The sequence below is a fragment of the Lupinus angustifolius genome, chromosome LG12 (assembly GCF_001865875.1).
Source record: "Lupinus angustifolius cultivar Tanjil chromosome LG12, LupAngTanjil_v1.0, whole genome shotgun sequence".
NCBI lineage: Eukaryota > Viridiplantae > Streptophyta > Magnoliopsida > Fabales > Fabaceae > Lupinus > Lupinus angustifolius.
This window is the reverse complement of record NC_032020.1, coordinates 14725288-14738929: the sequence shown is the minus strand read 5'-3', so window position 1 is coordinate 14738929 and position 13642 is coordinate 14725288. Positions and strand designations below refer to the sequence as shown.

At 28.8% G+C, this 13642-nt stretch overlaps 2 protein-coding genes across 2 annotated transcripts; both read left to right on the top strand.

Annotated features, from left to right (window-relative positions):
* On the top strand, positions 5867-7377 carry LOC109362056 (NAC domain-containing protein 83-like). Its single transcript, XM_019607626.1, has 3 exons — positions 5867-6101; positions 6441-6697; positions 7099-7377. Exons 1-3 carry the CDS (start codon positions 5921-5923, stop codon positions 7348-7350), a joined length of 690 nt encoding a protein of 229 aa, XP_019463171.1. The 5' UTR covers positions 5867-5920; the 3' UTR covers positions 7351-7377.
* Positions 11893-13513, top strand: LOC109361731 (nuclear polyadenylated RNA-binding protein 3-like). Its single transcript, XM_019607271.1, has 3 exons — positions 11893-12694; positions 12899-12990; positions 13110-13513. Exons 1-3 carry the CDS (start codon positions 12064-12066, stop codon positions 13266-13268), a joined length of 882 nt encoding a protein of 293 aa, XP_019462816.1. The 5' UTR covers positions 11893-12063; the 3' UTR covers positions 13269-13513.

Sequence of the window (13642 nt, the reverse complement as noted above, 5' to 3'; positions counted from 1 at the left end):
ATATTGGAAAAGTAATTTCTTCAATATCAACATCTTCTAGATGAAGGAAACTTAGGAGAGTACCAATCCTTGTTTTTAGTATGTATGATCTTAGTTAACCAACGGCTTGATTTTTCTTTTTTTTAGAGAAAAACACCATGCAGTATTAATGTAATTTTTGTATAACCTTCAACATTTCATCATCCAAAAAAATTGGGATATGATTTTTTACTTATGGATTAATGACTTTTGATATATGGAACTTGTGAATAAACATTGATAAAAATGTGAGGGATAAGTACAAAAAAACACTATTATTGCACAAAAGACGGGTTTGCTGATTTTCCTTTCATTCATTCAACTATCTAAGATGTTGAATGTAGGGGAATTATTCCATCACAAGGAGAGTCTCATAAGTATAACAAATTATTCAATTTAAGTTAGTGCTATGACAAAGTAAATAAATTATTCAATTTAAGTTACTCTAAGGTCAATAGGGATGGCAAAAAAAACCCGACCCATAGGTACCTGTGGAAATATTTGCAACGGGTACCTGCAAAAATAGCTTATGGATGGGAACGGGTTTTACGATACCCATCCCGCGGGTACCCGCAAATTTAATATTTAGTTTTTAATTAAATTTTTATATATATTTATTATTATTTTAAGATTATATATCATATATTTTATTATTATATCATAATATATTATACATATTTGACTATAATCACAAATTTATCAAATATACATCATATTATTCATATAATAATCATTTTTACATATTAATTATTACAAATTGTATAAATATATAATTAAAATAAAAAATTTGTTGGGTACCCGCAAATACCTGCTACTCGCAGGGGTACCCGTAAATATTATGGGTTTGGTAACGAGAAAGCGCTACCCGCGCCCGCCCGTGCTCGTTGCCATCCCTATCTAAGGATGTTCTCATAAGTGACATTGGAAGATGGCCTAAGAATAATTGGGAATGGAATCTAACTTGTCACAAACAACCTTTTACTTGCTAACTTGAACTAATCGATTCTTTTTTGCTCGACCTACAAAATTGCATATTACAAAGACATACAAGAAATTGGTGGGTGCGGGTTCATGACAAATCAAGTCTTTATTCAATCAAATGACCTTATAAGCGCTTTGTTAATCAGACATATCAAGGGGAGCATACTCAAAGTAGCAATATCAATTTCCTTTGGACCTCGAAGGCTCCTTTGAAGGTCACCGCTTTCCATCATAAGGAGGAGATCTTTTATGCAAATTATGTAATGATCGTGCTAAATTCTCAACACTTTTTCTCTTCTCAAGAATGTCCTACTCAAAACGGGATGTAATCCTTGTGCATGTTTGCTACATTTTTTTTTTGTCAATTACCTTCACCTATCATATTTCTTTGTATTCTTTTTTATTTATTAGAATTGCTTGATTTTTGTAATATTGTGTATATTTATGTATACCTTTAATAATTAAAATTGTATTTGCAGATAAAAAAACTCTCTAAAAACTTACAAACTTTCAAGTTAAAATCAAATAACCGAACTAAATCGTGATAAAGAAAACTATTCAAAAGAAAAATGAAGCAGCTTCTTCTTTAGAAACACACTTGCAGCACACATAAAGTAAGTGCGAGTCATATATCCATCAACTATTCAAATTTACAAATAAAAGGATGCGAAACACATGCCTAAATCATTGTCAATTTATAAGGCAAATCCACTAGGAAAACTTTAAAGCGTGGTGAATAAATATTTTAAGAAATTAAAGGTTACTTAAGGATAATGGGTTTGTTAAGAAATTAACCTGACCTAGTTTTAAACTTAATTATGTATCATAAACTTTTTATTTCGGAAATTATAGAGGTAATTACCTTCCTCTAAGCCAGATGTGAATGCAATTTTTGAAACAAGATTTACAATGTAATTACGAGTCTAAATATTAAGCAAGGTCAAAATGAATTCTCAATATATTTTTGGGAAAATAAACTTTTCTATAATTGTATTGAACACTTGTCAAATATTAATAACGTGATTGTGAGTTGATGTTGAGGTATCATGTATTTAAATGTGCTGAAGTTACAAAAATGAAGTGCCCAATTTTTTGCTGTTGCTCAAAATGGACTGAGAATTGAGTGTCTAAGTCTAATGATAATGGTTTGATACCGGTTGTGATCTGATCCAATAGATGTTATCTATATTTTTTATGGGTCGGTCGGGTTCGAGCCATTTTGGAACATGCCAAACTGGATCGTAGTATATATTCAACGTTATATTTTAGTACTTAAATCTAACCATTTATCAAGTTTATTTAGGACTCGTGTGATTTAGGGATGGTAAAGTTACAGGAGAGCATTACTTATACCTATCCGTTCCTAGATAGATATCTGTGTGAGTTTTTTGTTGGTATTTCTAGGTATTTATGAGTACAATACGTACCTGCAAGTTTTCTATATTATCAATAAATATTTATCTTCCTACTTCTATTATGTCTCAAATGAAATGAAACTTAAATATTTTTATGCCTTTTGATTGAATATTTGGCAAAAGTGTTAAATCTATTGAAATTTTCTATTTTTGTGATTTGATATTCTCATTTCCTTAACAAAAAAATATTTTTTTTGCAAGACATGTTACATATAATACTATTTGTAGGAGGTTTCACCAGCAAATTCAATAAAAGATGTAAACAAAGTAAAATGAAAATATGTACATGATGTAATGAAGATTATGATAGTGTATTTTTTATTTTAATTAAAAATAATATAATAATCATATAAATAACGGTACCCACAGATACGAGTATCATAATACACATATCTGTCCGTATATACTACATGTATTTTAAAAACCTGTTTGTAGAACCTGTAGATACATGTTTGTGACTCGTACTCGGATGAATTTTAGTCGTGGGTACCACAGATATAGGTTTTTTTGTCACCCCTAATCTTGAGTTATCCATCTTATGAGCTCTGTGTCAAACGTGTTGTATGAAGATGACAAATTTAAATTTATTCTTATTCAATACTAGAAATAGGTGAATAAGCAAGGAAATAGGTGAATCTTTTTAAGATAACATTACTATTGGCATAGTCGGGAAGCGTATTAAAGGGGTACACCTCCCTTTAAAGTAAAAAAGAAGAAATTAAAAATAGAAGAAAAATATATGTTTCATCATTTTTTTGTTCTTTTACCAAAAAAGAGCAGTACCCTTTTTATACCACTCCTCCTTGGTATATAATACAAATAATGATGCTCCTTTACAACTATCACAATACAATCGTGATAGTGTTGGATATGAGTGTTCGGGGTCTATTTAGATCGGATTTTAGTCAAAAAATGATCCAATCCAAATATGTAATTAACATATGGTCTAGATTAGTCTGATCTGTTTATATTAAAATGTCTGATCCAATCCGATCAAAATATAATATGCGGTTTCGGTTCGGTTTGGATCGGTTTTTTTATTTTATAAAATATTGAAATTGCACTTGCGTTCAAAACTCATAAAAATGACTAAATATTAAGAATAAAACAACAATGAAAATAGTGTTCAACAATACTAAAATGTGTGCAACTATAGTATAAGTAAATAACATCATAAAATAGTAATAAATAGTAAGACAATAATAATAAAAGTAAAAAATAGTAACAACAAGATATTAATAATAAAAACACAACAAAATAACAAGATATCAATAACAATAAAGTTGCAACGTAATTTTAACAGTTATGTTATGGTGTTCCACACTTCCACGTCCACTGATGATTAATAACAATAATACTTTCACAACAATAAAGTTGATAATAAAGCAAATATTCAAAATAACACTTGAATCCTTTTTATTTGGTTGTGAGATTGATTTAAGTTCTAAAAAAAATGTATCAAAAAACATAACAACCAATCTATAAGTATGTGTTATAGAATATAACAAATAAAATATAGATACAATTTTGAAGTTGAGACTTAAGAATAAGTTTGGAAGACACTTAAAAGTATTACACACTTAAACTTTACATATTATTTCGGTATGGATCCAAGAAGTGAAACCAAAATCCAGACTGGACTAATCGGTCTTTAAAAAATAAGTCCAACACGATCCAAATGCATTCGGTTTTTGCAATTTTAGTCTATTTTAGATGTGTTTTCAGTTTTATTGTTGGACCGGTCTGGATTTGAACACACCTAGTATTGGATGAGGAAGAATGAGTCTTTTTTGTTGTTGGGTGACGCAGCATATTCCTAAGCTTGTGATTTGCATCCCTAATTTTACTTAGCAGTTAAGGAAAAAATTATCTTCCTTATGATGCAATGAAATCTTGCCTCGAGTTTTCTTAACCGCGTGTATATTTCTAAGTTTGTTAAGATATCTAATAATTAATTAGGATTTTAATATTTATGCATTTCTCATGGAAAGTTTTTTAAATGATCAGTATATCATTTATATTAATTAATTTTATTACAGAGATAATGATGGTCAATACATGAATAATAAATGATGTGTTAATAGTATAAAAAATGAGTATTACACTGACACCCCCTGAGTTTTAGTGAAATTACACAAACCATCCCTCACTTTTCTACACCTACACAAACCTCCCCTGTTTTTTTAACTTTCATTACATTAACCACCACTGCATAAGAAATAAGTGTAATCTTTTAAACAAAAAATGTGATAAATGCAATTAAGTTAAACAAAACATGATATATTATGGAGACACATCCAAATAATATATGAGTCAATATTTCTTTATTATTTTTGGTTCGTTACACTATATTATAAGAGCGATTTAAACAATATTTTTTTAGAATTGTTGATGCATTTTGTAACAAAAAATAATAAAGATACATTGATTTGTATATTATTTAGACTTGTTTGTATATTATTTAGACTTGTGTACACAATATATCATGTTTTGTTTAACTTAATTGCATTTATCACATTTTTTGTTTAAAAGATTACACTTATTTCTTATGCAGGGGTGATCCATGTAATGAAAATTAAAAAATAGGGGAGGTTTGTGTAGGTGTAGAAAAGTGAGGTATGGTTTGTCTAATTTCACTAAAACTCAGGGGATGTCAGTGTAATTTACTCTAAAAAAATCATACACTATTACCAATACAAGTATTGTTTTCTTATCAATTAAGTGAGTTAATTTGTAAAAAGACCATAAATATGTTCTATAAAGTAGCTATGTAATGGACAATGATCTGAATTTTTAAGTCTCTAATTAATCAAATTTTATAAAATAATACTAAATAATTTTTATTTGTAACTGAATGAAGTCTTTTGATAAGTATGACACACGAAATAAGATATGAATGGGAACATGCATCTTTTATATATTTTATCAGAAACTTTGACAATTGGAATTTTGGATAATTACTTTAATAATTTAAATAATAATATGGTTATGATATTACAAAAGCCAAAAGGCAAAGAAACCAATAAAAATATATTAAGTTAATTAAAAAAAATTAAATATACATTATTTTCTATTTTTTTTTTATTGTTATTGGATTGAGACATATTTTAATACATCATATTATAGTCCAAAAAGGAAATCGTTTACTTAATGGTGGAACATCAAATTTAACCTAATGAGTATATTCCCATATCCTTAGTCAATGAGATTTCTTTAAGTAATGCAAATATGTTATTTTATGCTTTTAGAATTTTTCTACTTAATAAAGTATCACTTTTTCATTAGTCTGGTACAAGAAAATGAGACAGGAATTGGGACATGTGACGTATCCTTTAAGATTTGTCCCCTTTTCACAATGCTAGCTTTTCTCTCTCATATCTCAGCCTATATATAAGCACAAACTTAATGAGTTTACTCAAGTGTATAGGTCTAGCTTTTTATTATCATTTTTCTTTGTTTATTTTTTAATCCTAGGAAGAGATTTAATCTAACCTGTGTTGAGGAAAATGGAGATGCTGAGTTTTGTGAAAAATGGAATAAGAAGGTTACCTCTTGGTTTTCGTTTCCAACCAACAGATGAAGAGCTTGTATTTCAGTACTTGAAATGTAAAGTCTTCTCATACCCTTTACCTGCTTCTATTATTCCTGAGATTAATGTCTGCAAGTATGATCCTTGGGATTTTCCAGGTAACAACACCAACTGCTCATAGTCTCAAACTAAACCTATCAATATCTTTCATTTGCTTATGAGTTTTTCTATAATGAACCCATCCATTGGACACTTGTTTATAACCATTCAGTACTGGAATGTGAGAGGAATAAAATATTTAAAAAAATTAATTTAAAAATAAATGTAGATCTAAATAGTTGAAAATAATTTGTATCACATGTCATAATTCAGAGAGTATCTATCAGCCCATATATGATGTACCAAATTGAAACTTATAACTCATCATCAACATTTTATTATAAGAGAGGAACATATAATAAGTGTACTATATCCCCATTGTTTGTGTGATTAATTAGGAAACTGGGAGCAGGAAGAGATGTACTTTTTCAGCTCAAAGGAAGCTAAGTATCGAAGTGGTAAACGCATGAACCGAACAACCATATCTGGTTATTGGAAGGCAACAGGATCAGACAAGAGAATTTTATCTTCAACTTCATCGTGTGATAGTATTGTTGGGATAAGAAAAAATCATGTTTTTTATCAAGGCAAATCTCCAAATGGCTCTAGAACTGATTGGGTCATGCATGAATATCGCCTTGTTACTATACAAAACGTAAGTTTCACCAATTATTATTTTTGTATAAAGATTTAATATGTATACATTAATCTTATAGGTATTTTTTAGTGCACAGATTTTAAGCTCTTTGGACAAATTTTATGTAACTTATATCTTCATCTAAAAATATCAATTTGGTTACACGAAAAACTGATGAGTTAATTATTGTTTACCAACTTTTTCTTAATAAACGAGTAATAAAATATTTTTATTAACAGCTTATTCTATACAATTGGTAATCAATAAATTAACACATTGGTAATGGAATGTAACCACGTATATAACATTAGTGAATTTTTCATTTGTAATGAAATATAAAAGTCATTATATGAAAATTAATTTGCGTATGTGCATGAAATTTGCAAATATTCATGTGCCAAATGCTTTTGGGTTGGCAGAACTACGTAAGTGAGATAGGAGATTGGGTTCTTTGTCGCCTATTGATAAAGAAAAGAAGTGTGATAGAAAGTGATGGTAGCAGTAATCATGTGCATAAAAGAAACACAGTTCAGGGTCTTCCAAGGTTGTTTGATTTTATCATAGTAAGCAAGAAGAGTAGACATTCTTATGCATCCTCATCGTGTTCCAGTTCCAGCGATAACTTAGAAGTATCTTCAAATGCATTAGACCATGAAGAAACAAGTGGCTGAGATGATTTTTAAGAGCAACATTATTCCTATCTGGCGTCCATTTGTATAGATTATATTTGTAATTTTATTTTATAAATGGTGAGATTATAATCAAAGATTATAATCTGTTTAGATAGTTTAACTGAAAAGTGAATTAAGTCGAGTGTAATATATATATTGTTTGTGTAAAGATTTTTACATTCTTTTTTTTACCAATCAATTGTAATAAAACATAAATTGTGAAAATGTAATAACAGTGTATAAAATATATAGATTGTTAGTGCATACATTTTTCTCCTATTTAATTTGTTTTGTTGGTTATTTTTAAAGAGACTATTTGTTCAATTTTATGAATATTTTAGTTATTTTTACACTATTTTTATAAATATACATTTTTTTCAATATTTATCATCATATGTATTTTTATTATAATTTTTAAATTTTCAATACTTTACAACAAAGACTAAAAATATATTAACATACAAACAATATAAATATAAAAATTGATATTTTATAAAACATACACAAAATCTTGTCCATTTGAGTTATTATCACACTGCTATAAGCTTATGATAACAATTTGTAAAATGGTAAGAGTTTTTCCTCTAAATATCATTTTGTTATTAGATAAAAATTAAAATTTAAACAGTTGCTATCACATGTTGAAACACATGAATAGAAGATGTTGGGCTATCAAAACACAACAATACAAATTAAGGAAAAAGGATGTTCTCTAATAATGGGAGATAAATGTTTATTTCTCTTCATTTTTTCAATAATAAAAATGTATAATATAAAAAAGGATAAGAATGTCATTAATTATATTGTTATTGTGCAACATTTGTCTCTCCTGTGATTGAGAGATCCTTGCTCCAAACTACAGTAAATATTACATCTTAACAACTTTACAATGTAGCATTTGTCTTCTTTGAGTCTGCTTATGAGTTAGATTTTAATGAGAAAATAAGATTATATAGAATCGTGAAATATATTTTTAAGTTTCTTAAGTTTTCATTTCTTCTCTTTCAAAATCTAACTCAAAAACAAACTATTAGAATATCAATTTCAAATAACAAAACAAAAACAAGTTTTCGTGGCTCGACTGATCAAGTAATATGGAACCAGATTCCATTCTTCAACATTTGAAATTGGTTTGCATTTTCTTGTTTTTGGAAGAGAGGGCTAGGAGGAGAGTTAAGGAGTTTGATGGTGATGATAAGAATAGAGAAATTTATGGAGTTTGGTGGAAGAGTAATTGAGAAAGAATATAATGTTGAAATTAAAAGTATAATTGACATTTCAATACAAAAAATAAGTCAACTTTAAAATAAACAATTCATATTAGAGTAGCTCCAAATTTTGAATTTTTCCTGTATAAAAAATAAACTGAGTTTATAATCTAAGCAGGTTGCCAAAATGCTACAACTTTAAGCTTATCTAATTTTGAAAAGAAATAAAGAAAACCTACAACTTTAAGCTTATTTACATTTAAAAAGAAAGAAAACCTACAAACTTTCATCTATATCAAACACACTACCCTTATTTTTTTCCGAAATTTATCCGCTATATAATCCATTATTAAGGAAAATTACACATACACAGGGTTTTGCTTCTTCGTTATTAAACATGCATCGTTATTTTATGGATGTATTTTGAGAGTATCATATGCTTGTTTTCTATCATGTAATAATAAGTCTATTTTCATGTTTTTAATTAGTGATTTCAGTGATATTTTCTTTCGGTCGATCTTTCTTCTCTAGAAGGAAAGATGGTAGGGTGGGGTTAGTGGGAGTCAAAGTTTACAAATACCTAATTTAAGGTGGCGTTGGACTTGTTTTCTACATTTTTTTTTCATTTTTAGTTTATTAGTTTTACATTTTATCAAAACAACTCATTAGTTTTGAAAATGATTATAAAATATTATATTATCTTCACTTTATTTCCTTTTTTCTAACAAACATGAAGAGATGTTTTCATAATTTCCTTTACTTGAAAATGAAAATAAAGTAATTCACCAAAAAATAAAGCAACACTTTTATTATTAGCCATAGTAAACAATATTTAACTAAAATATCTACCCCAAAAAATATTTAACTAAAATGAAAAGGGAAAAAATCAAATGCTTGCAGTTAAAGTTCAATAGGCTCTACAGAATATTTCATAACAATATTTGATAATATATCAGGTAATTAACTTATTTATTTAATAAAAAATAAGTAATTTATTGATTTTGTGTGTGTGAAAAGACTACTAGACTTATAAGCTTGTATTTAATAAGTTAGTTGAGGTAGTTTATAACTTATAAGTTAAGGCATGCCATTTTATTTTAAACCCTAATTTATAAACTTTTAAGTAACTTATAAAATTTTAACGAACTTAAAAATTAATTAATTGAATTTATTATGAATAATAATAATAATAATAATAATAATAATAATAATAATAATAATAATAATAATAATAATAATAATAATAATAATAATAATAATAATAATAATAATAATAATAATAATAATAATAATAATAATAATAATAATAATAATAATAATAATAATAATAATAATAATAATAATAGAATTTGGGATAGAGACCAATTTCAAAGGGATTGGTATGAGGGTAAATTGTAAATAGTATTACAGCACCACATTTAATTCTGAAATGGACATTTAGTTCTGTGTATTTATATGTCAATTAAATTTGACAATTTTTAGAGTGGAAAAGCTATATGTATAGATAGGATAGAAATATAATTAATAAGTAATATAAATAAATTATATATGATGTACTGAACATCTAAAATATAGCTAATAAGTAATATAAATGAGTTATGTATGACGTATTGAGTATTTAAAAAATTTTATACTCTATACATATTATAGAGGTGAGCATGGGACGGGTTGGATTGGTTAAACATGTCCTTTACCCGTTCTTAAATATTGATCAGATCAATTTTTGAACCCGAATCCATCCCTAATTAGGTGAGACGTGTGAGGGACGAGTCCAAAATAAGACGGGTCAATTGGAGAAGGACAAAATGGCAAACGTAATTTTTTCTCAAATCTTTAAACATGCACAATCAAAATTATCACAATTTGTGTATAAACTCAACTAAAACTTGCATCTCACATACATCAGTATATAAACTATAAGCCGTAAATTGCATCATTCAAACTAAAAATTAACCCAATCACGTGACTGAAAATTATAGAAGACATTAAAAGTTTCAGAACAATTTAAATTATCAATTGTCAGCATAAGCTGAAGTGTTCTTGTAAATGATAAAAAACACATGAGAAGTGAAATAACAACATATCAATAATCAAAAGTTGATACAAAAGTAAATACAATCATAAGCAATAGCATAAGCATAAACAACTTCAAAGAGGGAAAACAAACACCGGAGGAGAAAAGATAACTAACTCTTAAGCGTCGCAGTGTCCTTCACTCACATTGCAGCATTCCCTCTTTATAAGAATTAAACAATGAAGAAAATGGTAAGAAATAAGGATACAAAATCTCCAAGAATAATAAATAAATAAAAACGACAGAGAAAGAGAATAGATTCTCTTATATTACACATTAAGTTTCTTCTCAGATAAGAAAGAAAGTGTTTTAGAGGAAATAGCAAAAATTAGAAAATTTATTTGTAGTAAGAGTAGATCCCTTTATTACTATTACCAAAAATTTTATTTCATATCCACAATCTAGGTATTAGTGGCGGACTCAAATCGAATAAAATAATCGTAATAATAAAATCAGATTGGGATTTCTCAATAGAAAAAACGTAAGAATCGGGAAATAATGAGATGGTATCATATGATAAGTGGGGTGAATATGTTGTATGAGCTTGTAGGTATTTGAGTTATGCAAACTGAATATAATGGATGTTGATAGATACTTATTCAACTATTCTTGATATATAACTATAATGGACGGGTCAGGTGACCCGAACATAGACCTGAATCCATCCATTTTTTGACGACAGGTCTGTCCCTTTTAATCGGGTCTGTCCCTTTTTTATTTATTTGGACGAATTACATCCGTTCATGTCATCGGGTTGAGACGAGTCGACAGATTGAGATGAGTCTACAGTTGGGCTTGCTCACCCAAACATATTCTATCGAGAAAATTAATAGTAAATAAATATGATGTGTTAACTAAAGTAGAGATTACATGTCCTAAATGATGTCCCAAGCCCCTCCATTTTATTACTTTTTGTTTTTTAAATTATTATTTTATCCACTTGTTAATATATGATTGGTTTGAGACATGAAATGAGACACCATTGAGGACAGGTGATCTCCATCTGTAGAAGAATAGGCATGTACTTCCATTGTGTTGACCATGAGAAATTAACAATCACATAAAACACAAATAACAAATTATTTTGGAGATAGAGAGTGAGACTATAAAGTCGCATTTTGAGAGGCTATGCAATTTCGTTGCCTTGTTTACCAAGACAGGCATGAAAATTCCAATGTGTCACAAACCTTACTTCTGATGTTGACAATTTCCAACTTCCAACAATGAAAGACATAGTTACAATCTATTATTGACAAGTTAATAACTGTAATAACAGAGTGTACATGTTTCCATGTAGTTATATTTTTAACTTCCATAACTACCAAACCCCTTAAAATTAAAAACAAATGTCCTACACCCTCTACCCTTAATTTGTATCATATTTTTTTCTCACCACTGCTTCTTTCGTTCTGCATTGTTTAGCCTTCTACAATGGGAGGTGGTAATTCAAAGTTAAATGCAGGGGAAGAAGTGGTGGTACCTGTGAAAATTCGTCCTCTCCTTCTTCGGCGGTTTGAGGAGTTTCGAAAACATAGGAATGGAGGTACCCTTAAAATAGAAGGTACCCTATCAAAGAAGGAGTTGCTGAAGGATAATCCTGGTGAAGAGGATGGTAATTCTCAAACTTCTCATGAACATGAAACAGAAATACAAGAGAAGTACAATGAAAAGGAGCATATTAAAGAAGAAATAATGGTATTACGGGTAATAAGCATAGAGAAAATTTCAAGAGTGGTTCCATTGCCTAACACCGAATGCGAATGCAAATGCAAATGTGAAACACAGGAGGAGAAGGAAGAGAACAAAGAGGAAAAGGACACCAACACGGAACGTGATAACCAAGAAAAGGTGTTTCATGTCAATGATGTGGTTGAGGTACATGAAGATGAAAAGACGAGAGAGAATGAAGAAGAACTAGATGCAAAAAGCGATACTGAAAGTAGTGATGATGATGACGATGATGAAGAGAGTGAAGAACACGGAAGACTTGATTATCCGGGATCGCCAAGCTTCAGAATTTATTGCATTGAGACCGAAAATAGAAAAGAGGGGAAAGAAGAATGTGAGTATTGATAGAATGAATAGCACATATCATGAATCATCCTATCCTTTTAAAAAATGCTCCATACATATATACTCAACAACTTACAAATTTGATTTTTATGATTCGATGTTGAATTTTATAAAAAAATGAAAGTTGTCCAACTTTATTATACAAGTAACAATACTTTTTTATGCAAACTGAAATTGTTCTTGACAAATGCAGGTAAAAATGAAACCATTGTAGTGCACAAGAAATCGGCCAGTGCAGACAGTATTCATAGCACTGCATCAAGGATCTCAAGAAACTCAAACGAGGTATGTTACTTAGCTACTACAAGTATTACATGATTTTAGTATATTTATCTGCTTTTTAACCACACACAAAAAAAACTTCAAGGGATAGTTTATTAAAAAGTTGTAGCTACATGTTATAGGCAACTCAGATTGTTGGAATTGAATCAACTCGGAAGAGAAAAGGGAAGAAGAAATTTGGGGCTGTGAGGACACTATTGAAGGTTAAGTCATGCTACCACCCAATGTCTTCATGTACTGGTGATGACAGAAGGCATTTACTTGTTGCAAAAATGAATTGATTATGACACAAGTTGTTACAAACAATGAACAAAACTTGTAATCCCTTTTTCATTTTTTCCTTTTTGAGCTTTTGGCCCACTTTTTATTTTTGTTTTTAATCCCTTCTGCATTCTCATCTTCTTACCAATCAGGTATAGACCATAACCAGTTTGTTTTTGTTCATTATGTAAAACAGCTTGTGAATTACTGGTTTATGTAAATTATTTTTCTCTGTTCAGATATTTTCGTATATGTTTGTTTGTCCTCCTTACGTTTAGTCAAAACAGAAATAAAGCACTTGTAAATACATGGCATTATTCAAATTATTGTTTGTGCTAGAATCATGTATTAACACCAAAACATTGAGTGAGGGTTGACTAAATTATTCATGGGT

Bases quoted from the DNA above. Each gene is read 5' to 3' on its own strand.
- LOC109362056 (XM_019607626.1), top strand. From the start codon at position 5,921: ATGGAGATGCTGAGTTTTGTGAAAAATGGAATAAGAAGGTTACCTCTT. The intron at 6,102-6,440 runs GTAACAACACCA...GTGATTAATTAG, and splicing joins TGATCCTTGGGATTTTCCAG to GAAACTGGGAGCAGGAAGAG. The intron at 6,698-7,098 runs GTAAGTTTCACC...TTGGGTTGGCAG, and splicing joins GCCTTGTTACTATACAAAAC to AACTACGTAAGTGAGATAGG.
- LOC109361731 (XM_019607271.1), top strand. From the start codon at position 12,064: ATGGGAGGTGGTAATTCAAAGTTAAATGCAGGGGAAGAAGTGGTGGTA. The intron at 12,695-12,898 runs GTGAGTATTGAT...TGACAAATGCAG, and splicing joins AAAAGAGGGGAAAGAAGAAT to GTAAAAATGAAACCATTGTA. The intron at 12,991-13,109 runs GTATGTTACTTA...TACATGTTATAG, and splicing joins TCTCAAGAAACTCAAACGAG to GCAACTCAGATTGTTGGAAT.